Here is a 16,170-nt window from a genome sequence, read left to right as displayed (position 1 = left end):
ATACAACAGTAAGAGCCATTAAGAGCCAGGGTGGCATGGTGGCTCAGTGGCTAGCACTGGTGCCTCACAGCGCCAGGGACACAGGTTCGATTCCAGCCTTGGCTGACTGTCTGTGTGGAGTTTGCACATTCTCCCTGTGTCTGCGTGGGTTTCCTCCGGGTGGTCCGGTTTCCTCTCATAGTCCAAAGATGTGCCGATCAGATGAATCGGCCATTCTAAATTGCCCATGGTGTTAGGTGCATTAGTCGAGGGAATTGCGCTTGGGTGAGTTATTCTTCGGAGGGTCGGTGTGGACTTGTTGGGCCAAAGGACCTGTTTCTGCACTGTAGGGAATCTAACCTAATCTATTCACTAAACCTATCTGCTCTAGTATTGTCCCTTTTGAGAGAGACGTTTGGTACACTTGCCTTTACTGATAGGTGCATTGAACATGGGAGTTGCGGGTATACAGAACACTGGTTAGGCCACTTTTGGAATACTGTGTTCAATTTTAGTCTCCCTGCTATAGAAAGATGTGAAACATGAAAGGGTCCAGAAAAGATTTACAAGGATGTTGCCAGGATTGGAGGGTTTGAGTTTCTAGGAAAGGCTGAATAGGCTGGGGTTCTTTTCCCTGGAGTATCAGTGGCTGAGGGTCCAAACCGACCCTCTGAAGAGTAACCCACACAGACCCATTTCCCTCTGACTAATGCCCTTAACACTATGGGCAATTTAGAATGGCCAATTCACCTGACCAGCACATCTTTGGACTGTGGGAGGAAGATGGAGGAAGGGAAGATAGCTGAGAGTGCAATAGGTAAATGAAGGTGGGGGTAATGGTGATAGGTCAGAGAAGAGGGTGGAGCGAATAGGTGGGAACGAAGATGGACAGGTCATGAGGAAGGTTGGAACTGGGATAAGGTGGTGGGAGGGGAGATGAGGAAACTGGTGACCTTATATAGATTTATAAAATCAAGAGGGGCAAATAGGGTGAATAGCTAAGGTCTTTTCCCTGGGGTTGGGGAGTCCAAAACCAGAGGGCACAGATTTAAGGTGAAAGGGGAAAGATTTAAAAAGGACCTGGAGGCAATTTTTTCATGCAGAGGATGGAATGAGCTGCCAAAGGAAGTGGAGGATGCTGGTACAATTACAACATTTAAAATGCATCTGGATGGGTATATGAATAGCAAGGTTTTAGAGGGGTATGGGCCAAATACTGGCAAATGGGAATAGATTATCTGGTTGGCATGGACAAGTTGGATGAAAGGGTCTTTTTCCATGCTGTATGTCTCTATGATTGTATATGATTAGAGCCTGCAATGAACTATGAATGTAGCAAAGGCAGGTTTAATGAATTCAAAAGGGAATTTGAATAGTTATTTGAAAAGGAGCTATGTGCAGGTTTAAGGGGAGAACACAGAGAAATGAATGGATGAGGATTTGGAGAGCAGGTGGTGGAAATAATAGCTTCCTTTAGCACTGCAACAATTCTGTGACACTTGTGTTCACTTTTATTACTTGTTTTATGTCATTGATAAGATCATAATAAGGTTTCAGATTTTACAGATTCTACAATTATAGAATATAAGCACATTTTAAGAATCTTGGAATGTTTTATTGCAAAAATACACTTTATTCATAAAAAATCTTTACATACACAAGGTACTAAAACAGTTCTACACTGTCTTTGCAGAGGGTAAAAAAACACATTGGAATTTGACATTCTTCAGAGCTTCCCTGTAGCTGCAAATACATTTTCTACTCACGCAGTTATTTTAAGGCAACGAGAGTGTCTGACCACTGTGGTTAGCACTGCTGCCTCACTGCGCCAGAGACCCGGGTTCAATTCCCGCCTCAGGCGACTGACTGTGTGGAGTTTGCACATTTTCCCTGTGTCTGTGTGGGTTTCCTCCAGGTGCTCTGGTTTCCTCCCACAGTCCAAAAATGTGCAGGTTAGGTGAATTAGCTATGCTAAATTGCCTGTAGTGTCAGGTTAAGGGGTAAATGTAGGGGAATGGGTCTGTGTGAGTTGCGCTTCGGCGGGTTGGTGTGGACTGGTTGGGCCGAAGGGCCTGTTTCCACACTGTAAGTAGTCTAAAAAAAACTAACTCTCATTGCACTTTGTCAGATGCTATTTTTCCCTCGCTGTGCCTCTAGTGGCAGCTGCACCAAGCTTTAGTGCATTCTTCAGCATATAGCTCTGGTGTGCACCAGTCTGCAACACTCAGTCGAGGTTAATTCTTTACAGTTGAAGATCAACAAGTTTTGGGCAGACCAAAGGCAGACTTTTACAGAGTTGATGCACCGCCAAGCGCAAGCCAATGTTTCTCTCTGTGTGCACTCCCGAGAACTAACATGTAGAGTCATTTGTGTTGGAGCTGCTTGGTACAAATCTCATTGTTTCTTTAAAAACACTTCATATCTCTCCAAACGTTCGTTGAAAGGGCATATTCCAGAAGGAGAAAGTGAGGTCTATAGATGTTTATGAGATCAGAGGCAAGAGTCTGGTGCTGGAAAAGCACAGCAGGTCAGGCAGCCTCCGAGGAACAGCAGAATTGACGTTTCGGGCAAAAGCCCTTCATCAGGAATGAGGCTGTGAGCCAAGAGGATGGAGAAATAAATGGGAGGGGATGGCAGTGGGGGAGGGAAGATAGCTGAGAGTGCAATAGGTAAATGAAGGTGGGGGTAATGTGATAGGTCAGAGAGGAGAGTGGAGCGAATAGGTGGGAACGAAGATGGACAGTTCATGAGGAAGGTTGGAACTGGGATAAGGTGGTGGGAGGGGAAATGAGGAAACTGGTGAAAGCCACATTGATGCTGTGTGGTTGGAGGACCCTGAGGCAGAAGATAAGATGTTCTTCCTCCAGGCGTCGGGTGGTTACGGAGTGGTAGTGGTGGAGGTCCAGGACCTGCATGTCCTTGGCGGAGTGGGAGTGAGTTGAACTGTTTGGCCTTGGGGCAGTGGCGTTGGTTGTGCAGGTGTCCTGGAGATGTTCCCTGAAGCGCTCTGCAAATAGGTGTCCTGTATCCCCAATGTAGAAGAGACCGTCTCAGGAGCAACCGATACATTAAATAATGTCATGATTCGGAGATGCCGGTGTTGGACTGGGGTGTACAAAGGTAAAAAAATCACACAACACCAGGTTATAATCCAACAGGTTTAATTGGAAGCACAATAGCTTTCGGAGCGTCGCTTCTTCATCGGGTTGTGAAGGATCCAGCTATGCCTGTCTTTTTGTCAGCTACATGGAACAGTCCATCTTCCGCATTTAAGCTGCCACCATTCCTCCCCTTTTCCTCCACTACATTAGTGACTGTATTGGCGCCACCTCATGCTCCCATGAGGAGGTTGAACAGTTCATCAACTTCACTAACACATTCCACCCCGACCTCAAGTTCACCTGGACCATGTATGACACTTCCCTTCCCTTCCTGGACCTCTCCATCTCTATCAACGGTGGCCGACTCAACACTGACATCTTCTACAAACCCACCTCCTCCCACCCTGCGTCCTGTAAAAATGCTACGCCTTATTCCCAAATCCTCCACCTCTGCTGTATCTGCTCTCAGGAGGATTGGTTCCACCACAGAACACACCAGATGGTGTCCTTCCACAAAGGCTGCAATTTCCCCTCCCGTGGTTGATGATGCCCTCCAGCACATCTCATCCACTTCCCGCACTCTGCCCTTGAACCCCAGCCCTCTACCAGAACAAGGACAGAGCACCCTCGGTCCTCCCCTTCCACCCCAACCAACCTCTGTACACACTGCATCATCCTCCACTTTTCCCACCACCTACAAACGGACTCCACCACCTGAGATATATTTCTGTTCTCACCCTGTCTGCTTTTCATAAGGACCATTTCCTTCCTTGTCAGGTCCACTCCCCCCACGAACTTGTCTTGCCCTTCTGGCACCCTCTAGTGCCACCACAGGAATTGTAAAACCTGCATCCACACACCATCCCCCCCACCACCCCATCACTTTCATCCAAGGCCCCACAGGTGCCTTCCACATCCATCAGAGTTTTACCAGCACTTCCACATGTCATTTAATGTATTCTTTGCTCCCGATGTGGTCTCGTCTATATTGGGGAGACGTGATGCCTACTTGCAGAGCGCTTCAGAGAACATCTCCCCGACACCCGCACCAAACAACGCTATCAGCCCATGTCCAAACATTTCAACTCCTATTCCCACTCCACCAAGGACATGCAGGTCCTGGGCCTCTTCCACCATCTTCCCCTAACCACCTGACGCCTGTAGGAAGAACACCTCCTCTTCTGCCTTGGGACCCTCCACCCACACGGCATCAACGTAGATTTCACCAGTTTCCTCATTTCCCCTATCCCCACCTTATCCCAGTTCCAACCTTCCTCATGACCTGTCCTACCTATCCATCTGCATTCCCACCTATTCGCTTCATCCTCCCCTCAGACCTATCACCATTAGCCCCACCTTCATTTACTTATCGCACTCTCAGCTATTTCCCCCCCCCCCCTTTTATCTCTCCACCCCTTGACTCACAACCTCATTCCTGATGAAGGGCTTTGAGGAAATGTTGATTCTCCTGCTCCTCGGATGCTGCCTGATCAGCTGTGTGCACATGAAGAATGTGACAGGAAATGCCTTTCTCACAAACAGCCAGGCTATGTCTTGCTTGTTGGAAATTTCTGTGATTAGGTATTCTGCATGTCATTATCGACAGTTTGCTCAGGGAACCATCTGATAGGATTAACACTCTCCTTTTCCTGAAGGTCTCAAGGATTTTATGTGCTCACCCTGCCTGATTGATTTGTGGTCAAATGGAAAAACTTACAAGAAAATATGAAGGACAGATGATACAGAATGGTCCAACTATTTGGAGCATTCTGCGACAACAAGGTCAGATCGATCTTTGCAACACCAGGGCACCAGGGACAGTAGAACCTCTGGTTTATAGTGACACTTGGTGTTTGTGTATCATGGATTTTGTTCACAGCTTGATGCAACTGCACACAAAATGGAAGATGGCTTGGGTGACAAGTGGTGTAGGCTCACGTAATGCATCAGATCTGTGCACTTACAACAACAGAGCACATCATGCCTGACGACCAGGTTTTTAACCTGCAATGGAGAGGGAGCAGTGTTCCTATCTGTCCAGTTTTTGCCTCATCTGGATGATACATCCCCCAAGTTTTGTAACACATCCTGCCCCCTCTGAACCATATACTCAGCACCTTCAGGTAATCTGGTCCAAAGGTGAAGAGGATAGAGGATCAGAATGCTATGTAAGAGAAGCAGAACTCAGCTACTTCAATCACTTTTAAAGTAATGGGCTTGTTTACTGGGATATATGTTACTGATGCCAATGCAAAACTTTGTTTAGCAAATGTGAGTGAAGCATTTCAAAGGTTTAATGTGAGAGGGAAGTATACAGTAAATGGCAAACACTTAGAAGCATGAACATACTAAGGGGTCTCGGCATATAGGTCCACAGTTCCTAGACAGTAATTGAAGAAGCTATAGGACACACTTTCCCGCATCAGTCACAGAACAGAATATAAAAATCAAGTTGTGTTGCAGCTGTTTTGAACTTCAGTTAGACCACACTTTGGAATATTGTGTAGCTCTGGTTGCCACACTACCAGAAGATTTTAGGTAGGGTACAGGAAAGATTAATCAGAATGCTGGTTGTTTTGAAGGGTATGAGCTATGTGGACAGATTGGGTAAACTTGGTTTATTTTCACTTTAATGTTCGAGGCTGAGGGGCGACCTGAAAGAAGTTTACAAAATTGAGAGGCGTGGATAGAGCGGACAGGCAAAGTCTTTTTCTCAGGGTAGATATGTTAATTACTAAGAGACATAGGTTTAAGATGAAAGGGGAAAGTTTAAAGCTGAGAGGCGAGTCTTTTTACATATAGTGCCTGGAAGGAGGTGGTAGAAGTGGATATAACAGCAATGTTTAAGGGACACCTATACAGATACAAGGTCGATATGGACTGCGTAGAGGCAAAAGGTTTTTAATTTATACGGCATCATATTATCGGTACAGCGTTGATGGGCCTGTTGCTGTGCTATACTGTTCTTATGAGAGTGAAGCTCAGTATTGAAAACCAGAACGAGTATGATACTTATCTCTCCAAGATGGCGCCGACAAAGCACACAACGTCCGGCAAGATGGGTTTCTCTACATATTTTATTCATCCTTTCTTATTCTTCATTTTCGAAGGCGGAATGATGTCGGTGGCGGTTGTGATGGCTGGAGCCTGGGCTTTTAGCGAGCAGTACAACCAGAGTTTTACCCTAAATTTTATAGGACGGTAGCACCTATTGTATGGTGCCCAGCGTGTATTCAGCAAAAGCACACATATCAATATCGAAAACTTATTCTATCAGCTATTCACAGTAACGTTTGCAAAAGTCCTCATGAGCATCATTGTTCTATAAAATACAGTATTTGACTCCCATATTAGAGAATTCAAGTCAACCACTTCCTCAGCTCTCATGTCTAGGCTTCAGTTTGGTCCTCTGACTGTCAGAGGACGTATCCCGTCTCCAAGGCCGGGGTCTGACACCCGGTCGGCTCCGCCCGCCCCGTCTCCAAGGCCGGGGTCTGACACCCGGTCGGCTCCGCCCGCCCCGTCTCCAAAGCCGGGGTCTGACACCCGGTCGGCTCCGCCCGCCCCGTCTCCAAGGCCGGGGTCTGACACCCGGTCGGCTCCGCCCCACCTTCTGGAAGCCGCCTCCTGCAGTGGGCGGAGGCTCAGTATTTAAACGTCGCTGACGTAGCAACGCTTCCTTTTCAGCTGTGATAGTTGGAGGAGGAGGTTGTCCTGGTTGGTACGCTCCTGACTCACCGCTGTTCGTTCACTTTCAGAGTCTTAAGTCGACGGATAAGTTGGTCAGGAGTTTACCATGGTGAGAGTGAGAGTCGCGCCGTGGGCCGTGGGCCGTGGGCCGGGAGCGAGCGAGCGCGCTGTACGCCTGCGGCCTTGGTTCATGTGGTTTGCTGTGTCCATGTGCTGTGGCCGCGCTCTAGCTGCTTCTAGCATCGTTGTCTCACTGGCTGCTAACTCGCCCTTATTTTCACGGAAAGGTGGAATAAGCGAATGAAATGCACCAAATTAAATGTGTGGTGTGCTGCAATCAAGGCTGTGGATTAAGTTTTGGAAATTGGATTTGAAACACGACCGGCGCGGATACAAAGGCCTCTTCCTTGGTTTAAAAAAACACAGCCTGAATTTTCAGCAGCTCAGAGCAATCTGGCGAGGCAATCGCCTTTACCCTACCGTGTTGGGTTCATATTTGGATCATCTTGAACTCAGATCTGTCCTATTTAAAACAGCGCGTTTCTTTCTTGTTGATTCAGCATCTGCAATTTATCTGACGTTGCTTAATGTTTTTCGCTTTGCTTCAGTTTGGATCGTGGCTGTTTCGTTAGTTGGCACGTTTTAACTGAGGTTACAATGCTAAACACTAAGGCCTATATTTACACTTCTTTTAACATAATCTGCTACTGCAAGAAGTTGATTAAAATTTTAGATTTAAGTTGACTAAAATTCAGTTTTTATTGTGTAAACTTGTATATCAAAAAAAAGTAGTGTATTGAGGATTCCTCAGGGCGTTACTCATTTTCCAGGTTGGGGTGGCGTGGTGCCTCACAGCACCAGAGTCCCAGGTTCAATTTCAGCCTTGGGTGATTATGTGGAGTTTGCACATTCTCCCAGCATCTGCGTGGGTTTCCTCCGGGTGCTCTGACATCCTCCCACAAGCCAAAGATGTGCAGGTTAGGTGTGTGAGAAACAAAGCCCACTCACTTCAATAATTTCAGTCCGAGACAAGATCTGAATCAGTAGTGCCATTTATTTTACACTTGCAAGTGGGTGTGATGTCCAGTGTCGATAAGGCAGAGGACATACACACCAAATTCAATTCATACACAACATTTATATGATTTGATTTCTATTGTTTTACACTGCTCCCTCCCCTGTTTACATCCTCCACTTCCCTAAGACCGGCCCCCATTACCCCTGTTTATCTCTTGCCTTATCCGGCCTTGTCTGTGACAAAATGCTTATTCCTGGTCTCACAAGGCTGTTTGACCTCATCCTGCTGTAGGTCATTGTTAGGCATATTCTTTCTTCATCATTATCTACCCCCTTCATCTGTGCCTTTCCCGAGGTTGTTCTGATCCCTATGACCCTTTTAATTGGGGTTTGTTCATCCCCTCACAACATCTTATTTACTTGCCCATAATGTCTATCTTCTGACATAGTTTTAGCTAATACAAAAACAATTATATATTTCCTCCACATCGTTTCCATTCTTGTTGACTCAGCTCGTGGCTAAAACAATTACACACTGGTGTGATTCCAGCAGAAGTAACATTAATTTACCTATATCCCACAGGTGAGTTGTCCATAGTGATAGGTGCATCATCAGGAAATGGGTCTGGGTTGGTTGCTCTTCTTGGGGACGGTGTGGATTGGTTGGGCCGAAGGGCCTGTTTCCACTCTGTAGGGAATCTAATCAAAGTTACAAGTGAACTGTTCATTGAATCATACAGCACAGAAAAGGCTCTTTGGCCCATCATGTCTGAACCAACATAACTCATTAAATTCCAAATTCCTGCACTTGTCCTATATCCTTGAATGTTATGATGTTTGAAGTACACATCTAAATGTTTTTTAAGATTGAGAGGCTTTTGGCCTCCACTGCTTTTCCAGACAATGCTTTCCACATTCCCACTAACTGATGCTCTGTATAACTCTAATATTACCTCCTTTGGTCTCATATTTCATGCAATGACTGATGAAAGCAAAAATCTCGTGTTGCTTTAACTATCCTATTCATGTGCTCTGACTTCAAGGATCTGTGAATAATTACCACAGGATCCCTCTGTTCCTCTAAGCTACAGAGTGTCTTGCCATTCATTAAATACTCCCTCATCTTATTTCTTCATCCAAAGTGCATCACCTTATCAGGTACTTATCAGGATTAAGTACCATCTGCCACTGGGTCTGCTCATCTGACCAACCCATGTATATCTTCCTGAAACCTACAATCATCATCCTTGCTATTAACTGCAAATTGGCTGAACCTGCCTGCCCTGCTCCCACATTTTCGGCTATACAGAATCCCAGTACTGATCCATGTACACTGTTGGAGGCACCACTATTTTGTCCTGTTACGAAGCCAGATCTATCTCACCAAGTTTCCCTCACTTAATGTGCTTTCATCTTCACAATCAGACTCCTGTGTGGGATCTTGTCAAAAGCATTGCTAAAATCCATATAAGCTACATCAACTAAATTTCCTTCATCCATACACTTCAAAAAATTCAAATAAGTTTGTTAGATGTAAACTCCCTGTGACAAAGTCATGGCGACTATCCGTAATACTACTATCCAAGTCGTATTAATTTGTTTCTTCAGTTTTTGTTTCCCTGTTGACCTGACTCATCAGTCTGTGTAATTTTCCTGGTTCATTTTTACCACCCTGTTTGAAAAGTGGAACTATGTTGGCTAGTCTCCAGTTCTCTAGCATTTCTCTGATGGCTAGAGAGGAAGTAAAAGTTCTGGATTAGTGGTGCAGGAAGAGCACAGCAGTTCAGGCAGCATCCAAGGAGCAGCAAAATCGATGTTTCGGGCAAAAGCCCTTCAGGAATTAAGGCAGTGAGCCTGAAATGTGGAGAGATAAGCTAAAGGAGGGTGGGGGTGGGGAGAAAGTAGCATAGAGTACAATGGGTGAGTGGGGGAGGGGATGAAGGTGATATGTCAGGGAAGAGAGGGTGGAGTGGATAGGTGGAAAGGAAATAGGCAGGTAGGACAAGTCATGGGGACAGTGCTGAGCTGGAAGTTTGGAACTAGGGTGAGGTGGGAGAAGGGGAAATGAGGAAACATTGATGCCCTGGGGTTGAAGTGCTCCGAGGCGGAAGATGAGGCGTTCTTCCTTCAGGTGTCTGGTGAGGGAGCGGCGGTGAAGGAGGCCCAGGGCCTCCATGTCCTCGGCAGAGTGGGAGGGGGAGTTGAAATGTTGGGCCACGGGGCGGTGTGGTTGATTGGTGCGGGTGTTCCGGAGATGTTCCCTAAAGCGCTGTGCCTAAATTGGGAGGCACCCAGTCTCCCCGATGTAGAGGAGACCGCATCGGGAGCAACGGATACAATAAGTGATAGTGCAAGTAAAACTTTGGATGTGGAAGGCTCCTTTAGGACCTTGGATAGAGGTGAGGGAGGAGGTGTGGGCACAGGTTTTACAGTTCCTGCGGTGGCAGGGGAAGGTGTCAGGATGGGAGGGTGGGTTGTAGGGGGGAGTGGACCTGACCAGTAGTACGGAGGGAACGGTCTTTGCGGAAGGCGGAAAGGGGTGGGGAGGGAAATATATCCCTGGTGGTGGCGTCTTTTTGGAGGTGGCGGAAATGTTGGCGGATGATTTGGTTTATGCGAAGGTTGGTAGGGTGGGAGGTGAGCACCAGGGGTGTTTGTGTCAACAACTTAACTGAACCTTTTGAATTATAATCTTTAATCTGATAGTGACATAAGTAGATAGTCTATAAACTGGTTTTTTGACTTTGGTGGAAACGTGTAATGTCTGAAAACTGCTTAGTTTACACTTTTTCATTTGGATAGGCATTTAAAGATTCTGGCAAAGCACCTGTGGAACAGGAGGTTGCAATTCACCGCATTAGAATTACTTTGACCAGCCGGAATGTAAAGTCACTCGAGAAAGGTAATTTTTTTTGGTTATTTTGGGGAGGAGGGATTCATTTTTTAGCCTCTTATTTGAATTTTGTTTACTACTGAAATAGATAAATCAGTAGTCATCTACAATCACTCGTTAATGAGAATGATTGTCCATTTAGGAAATTGCGTGTTGTAGTAGATGCCTTTTGCAAGGCACCTTTTAATGTGGGAACGTTGTTGCATACCAGACTCAGTTCTTGACAGAAAGTAGATCTATTTTCAGTAGCAAGGAAACCATGGCAACTGGGTATCTCCCTACCCGCTAGGAGAAAGCAAGGACAGCAAATGCTAGTGATGGGAGACAAAACATGCGGCACTGGAGAAGCACTGCCAGTCAGGCAGCATCCGAGGAGCAGGAGAGTCGACATTTTGAACATAAGCTCTTCCTTAGGACGTTCCTGATGAAGAGCTTATGCTCGAAACGTCAATTCTCCAGCTCCTTGGATACTGCCTGACCGGCTGTGCTTTTCCAATGCCACACCTTTTCACTTCTATCTCCCTAGCAGCTGCAGCCTTCGTCTCCTGTTGCAACTGTTTATATCATATGGGTATTGCTATTGTGGCCTTGTTTTGGATTGCGCTTTGCAATATCTGACTGTTGAATGGCCATGTCAGGAGTTGAGAACTCCTGATGGCATCGCTCTTGAGTTCAGCGGGACTCTCAAACCTGTCCTCTGCAGAAAAGTGGCAGTCCACAAAATATAGGAGTCAGTACATCTGTGGAAATGGGATGGTTTCTTGTAGCAAATGTTTGTTTGTGGCATCAGCACAACCAATATTCAACGTTACATCCTTTTGTCATGGAGATTCTGTAATTCAGTTTGTTTTTATGCATTCTTTAGAATATGTATTTGGAGTTTTGATTGTACAGTAACTTTCTTCTCCATTTAGTTGCATAACGGAGCAATTTTATTGGCCTACTGGCCCCTGTTTTAAATTTATTACCAACTGCTCTAACTTGTGACTGGATGAAGTGATAAACTAGCATTGGGAACTACTATCATTGGCATTAAAAGCATGAGTCTTTTTTAAGAAAACTGCCAAACAAGCATTTTCTGTAACATCAGACTAAAGTTGCCTCACTTGGCTGTCATTGTTCTGACAGAATTGAATTTTGCTGGCAAGGATGATATTATGTAAATGAATCAACATGATTGTTTTGTACGCTATTCTGAGCCAGTTATATTTTAGATGGCAGTTATGTGGTGTCTGCTTTCTTGACTGAAACTTTACTTCTCTCCAGTTTGTGCTGATCTAATTCGTGGTGCTAAAGAGAAGAACTTGAAAGTCAAGGGACCTGTTCGCATGCCCACCAAGGTAAGGTCATCTATAGAGGGAGAAAATGTCAGGGGTTTTAATGTAACTTTTTTTGTGTGTGGCTTTACATTTCCCACAGAAGTTGTAGGAAAAGAAGAGCTCTGATCATTTTCTTTTTTGTAAGGGGAGAGATGGGGATGGATTCAATCGCATTGGATGTTGTAGTGACTGCTTATCAGTAGGTCGCTTTTTTTTCTTGAGTGGTAGAAAATGATTATGCTTAAGTCTGTAGAAAAGGTTTGTACTATAAGATGACACAGCAGTGTTCTGTCACCAATCTAGGCTATTATCTGAAATGCAGAATCTTCTTTGTTTTCTCATGGCAACATTAAAAAAGCAGGAGAGTTGTAGCAAATTGTCTAACACTCTCAGCAAGATTGGTGTATAGTTATCTAATGTGTATCTTATTGCTGTACACAGGATTGCACTGTGCAGATTATGGCTGACAAACATACACAATGACCTCACTTGAAAGATTATACATCAAGATGTCTCACATCCACATTAACTAGGGGTGTTAAATATCTGTTCTTTGTATTGGTTGGATTTAGTAGGGAATTTTAGGAGGGAAAACTGAAACAATGAAGGGCATTTTAAAAAAAAATTGAAACCAGTGTGGCAAGAATGTTAATGGATTGGAGATAATGTCTTTAGAAGCAGGCTGGTAGTTGAACTTACTAATTTTAAGCAATGAACTTGTAAGGGTGTGGAGACCTAGATGATTCTACCATGCTACAGGCTATATTGCAATTCATAGGATATGGGATATTAGTAATCCGGGGACCTGGGTCTGGGAAATGGGTTCATGTCCTACTTTGAAAATCAGTGGAATTTTTTCCAGTGAAAATAATCCAGAGTATAAAGTTGGTCTTGGTTTTTTTTAATCCGCATTACTGTCATTGATTGTTGTTAAAATCCTCTGGGAGAAAGTGAGGACTGCAGATGCTGGAGATCAGAGCTGAAAATGTGTTGCTGGAAAAGTGCAGCAGGTCAGGCAGCATCCAAGGAGCAGGAGAATCAACGTTTCGGGCATGAGCCTTTCTTCAGCAATGAGGAAAGTATGCCAAGCAGGCTAAGATAAAAGTTAGGGAGGAGGACTTGGGGAGGGGTGTTGGAAATGCGATATGTGGAAGGAAGTTAAGGCGAGGGTGATAGGCCGGAGTGCAGGTGGGGGCGGAGAGGTCAGGAAGAAGATTGCAGATTAGGAAGGTGGTGCTGAGTTCGAGGGTTGGGACTGAGACAAGGTGGGGGGAGGGGAAATGAGGAAACAGGAGAAGTCTGAGTTCATCCCTTGTGGTTGGAGGGTTTCTAGGTGGAAGATGAGGCGCTCTTCCTCCAACCGTCGTGTTGCTATGGTCTGGCGATGGAGGAGTCCAAGGACCTGCATGTCCTTGGTGGAGTGGGAGGGGGAGTTGAAGTGTTGAGCCACGGGGTGGTTGGGTTGGTTGGTCCAGGTGTCCCAGAGGTGTTCTCTGAATCGTTCCACAAGTAGGCGGCCTGTCTCCCCAATATAGAGGAGGCCACATCGGGTGCAACGGATGCAGTAAAAGATGTGTGTGGAGGTGCAGGTAATCCTCTGGTTTGCTTTAGCGAAGGAAATCTCTTGTCCTTACCTGGTCTAGTCTACATCACTCCATTCCAGGTCTGTAGCAATGGGGCTGATTACCCTGGGAAATGGCGTGACCAAGGGTGGTTAGGGATGGACATAAGAGGTAGCTTTGCCAATGTGTGTGGCTCATCAAAAAAGCATTGCAATGAAAGTGGTGTAGGTGTGGGAATAGTGATTTTGGCAGGTTATGGGATATTCCTCATTCATCAGAATGCACTTGTACACAACCATAGGAGACTGTATACTCTTGGCCATTAGGGATATGACGGGAATGTGAAGTTTGATGGTTGAGCACTCCCGGTCTGTCTTAACTTTGTCATAGAGGGTCTGAAAGCCATCAAGTAGTCTTGAAAAGTAATGGAGAAGGTTAATGGTGTGCCATCAGTGATTATTTGATGGACAATAGCTTCAGTGAATGTCTCATTTGTTCAGTGTACTGTTCGATTCTGTAAACCTTAAGACATTAGTGATGTGAAACTATTTTTAGTATTCAGTGTTTTAAGAATTCTTGAGTAGGAAACAAAGTCACCTGTTATTCAACCATGCCAGCAGAACTATTTTGAAAGTTTAAACTGCATTTTCTCCATGTGTTCAGATACCTAGTGTAAATTGTCAATAACTGATCTCACTGACATCACAGAAACTAAAGCATAGATTGATACTTGCACTCATACATTCAGAAACTAAAACAGACAGATACAGATGGATATCTACATTCACAGCAGAAACTGACAAGAACATTCCCAAAGCATAAACTAACAGATTCAGATTTATACCAACACTCTCATTTTCAGAGAAACAGAAACTAACAAGTATAGTTTGATAACTACACTAAACATCCAATCAGGGTGACAAGACGACAACTGATCACTGTAGATATTGAGCATCTTGTGTGGTGATCTGTATTTTACCTTTATATTGTTACTACTATGCTGAAATTAATAATTTTATTTGACAGTTGGATAAATTGAGAAATGTAGCTGCAATGAAAAGTTGAATGTCTCCAAAGCATTGTTGGGGGGGGACATCAACCTGCTGGGCCATGAAGCACGTGAGACATGTATCCAGATCTTCTGGACCAAAAATTGCAACGCTACTACTGTGCCATAAGCCCCAATAGTGTGTAACACTGCTACCTTAGTGCAGCAGTTGATGGTAGCCAGATTTGAATATTTATATTAGACAGAAGAGGTACGCAAGACATCTCTAGATTGTAGCATCCATTTGGAGTCGATGCAGAACTTCAATCGTCCTTGTTGGCTATCCCTCAATTGATTTAGCATTTATTTAACTGAGAATTTGTCATGGTTGAAAATCCTTTTTTTGACATGCTCATTGCTCTTTCGTCAATAATCTCATTGACATGAATGAATTGGCTGAATTTACCAGGTTACTGCAAACTACATACACCTACCTGTAATTACTACAATTCTCTGGATCGTGGTCATAATGCTTAAATGAAAGAAAATTTAGTGAGTAGTAAAGTCAGATTTTTGTGTGCATTTAAATACCTGGCAGTAACTGAGGGAATCTAACCTTCATTGAGGGTGGCATGGTGGCTCAATGGTTAGTGCTGCTGCTGCTGCTTACCACCTCTGTGCTACGGACCCAGGATTGATTGCAACCTCTGGTGACTATGTGTAGTTTGCATGTGTGAGTTTACTCTAGGTGCTCTGGTTTCCTCCCACAGTCTAAAGATGTGCAGGTTAGGTGAAGAGGCGGTGCTAAATTGTCAATAGTGGTCAGGGATTTGTAGGTTAGGTGCATTAGTCAGGGATAAGTATAGGGTAGGGGAATGGTTGTGGGTGAGTTACTCTTTGGGCGGTTGGTGTGGACTTGTTGGGCCAAATGGCCTGTTTCCACATTGTAGGGATCCAATGGTCTGTTCTTTCTGATAATTATTTGAGCTTGTTTGCAGCATATTTTTTTTCTGCCTCAAGAGTTACATTGTGTTCTTTCATCAGGTGAAAATTCAATATTAACTGCTGAAACATGGATAAGTCATTGCATTGTGTATTTGTACTTTATTCCAGACTCTGCGTATCACAACAAGAAAAACCCCTTGTGGTGAAGGTTCTAAAACCTGGGATCGCTTCCAAATGAGGATCCACAAACGTCTAATTGATTTACACAGTCCATCTGAAATCGTGAAACAAATTACCTCCATCAGTATTGAGCCTGGTGTTGAAGTAGAGGTTACAATTGCTGATGCTTGAATGTCTATGGAAAACGCAAAATAAAATACATTTTAAATCCTATGGTGCTTTTTCATAATCTAATTAACATTACTAGAATATTGGAGTTCAAGTTAAGGTGGTTAGCAAAAGATGAATATTGCTAGCAAAATTATGAAAGGTTTTGGTAAATAAAGTTGATTTGACATGTTAAGTATGGGATGTGAGTATCATTTAGAATGGTATGTATTACCCCTTCTGAATTACCCTTAGTGTTCTACTGTCTTGAACTGATGAACTGTAATTAGGGCGAGAGTTTCAGAATTCGCACCCTGTTACAGTGGGATGATGGCTTAAAGTCTAGTTT

The 16,170-nt window shown here is 44.5% G+C and overlaps 1 protein-coding gene and 1 non-coding gene across 2 annotated transcripts; both read left to right on the top strand.

Moving 5' to 3' along the window:
• Positions 1-6,704: 6,704 nt before the first annotated feature.
• rps20 (ribosomal protein S20) lies at positions 6,705-15,887 on the top strand. Its single transcript, XM_072570564.1, has 4 exons — positions 6,705-6,879; positions 10,590-10,689; positions 11,947-12,020; positions 15,663-15,887. Exons 1-4 carry the CDS (start codon positions 6,877-6,879, stop codon positions 15,843-15,845), a joined length of 360 nt encoding a protein of 119 aa, XP_072426665.1. The 5' UTR covers positions 6,705-6,876; the 3' UTR covers positions 15,846-15,887.
• On the top strand, positions 11,822-11,885 carry LOC140477540 (small nucleolar RNA U54). The gene has a single exon (XR_011960767.1). It is a non-coding gene; the product is annotated as a small nucleolar RNA U54 (small nucleolar RNA).
• Positions 15,888-16,170: the final 283 nt, after the last annotated feature.

The sequence above is a fragment of the Chiloscyllium punctatum genome, chromosome 5 (assembly GCF_047496795.1).
Source record: "Chiloscyllium punctatum isolate Juve2018m chromosome 5, sChiPun1.3, whole genome shotgun sequence".
Taxonomy (NCBI): Eukaryota; Metazoa; Chordata; class Chondrichthyes; order Orectolobiformes; family Hemiscylliidae; genus Chiloscyllium; species Chiloscyllium punctatum.
Note: the sequence above shows the minus strand (reverse complement) of the source record. Positions and strands in the feature narration are given on the sequence as shown.

Coding starts and splice junctions, on each gene's coding strand:
- rps20 (XM_072570564.1), top strand. Junction 10,690..11,946: donor TGTAAAGTCACTCGAGAAAG/GTAATTTTTTTT, acceptor ACTTCTCTCCAG/TTTGTGCTGATCTAATTCGT. Junction 12,021..15,662: donor CTGTTCGCATGCCCACCAAG/GTAAGGTCATCT, acceptor ACTTTATTCCAG/ACTCTGCGTATCACAACAAG.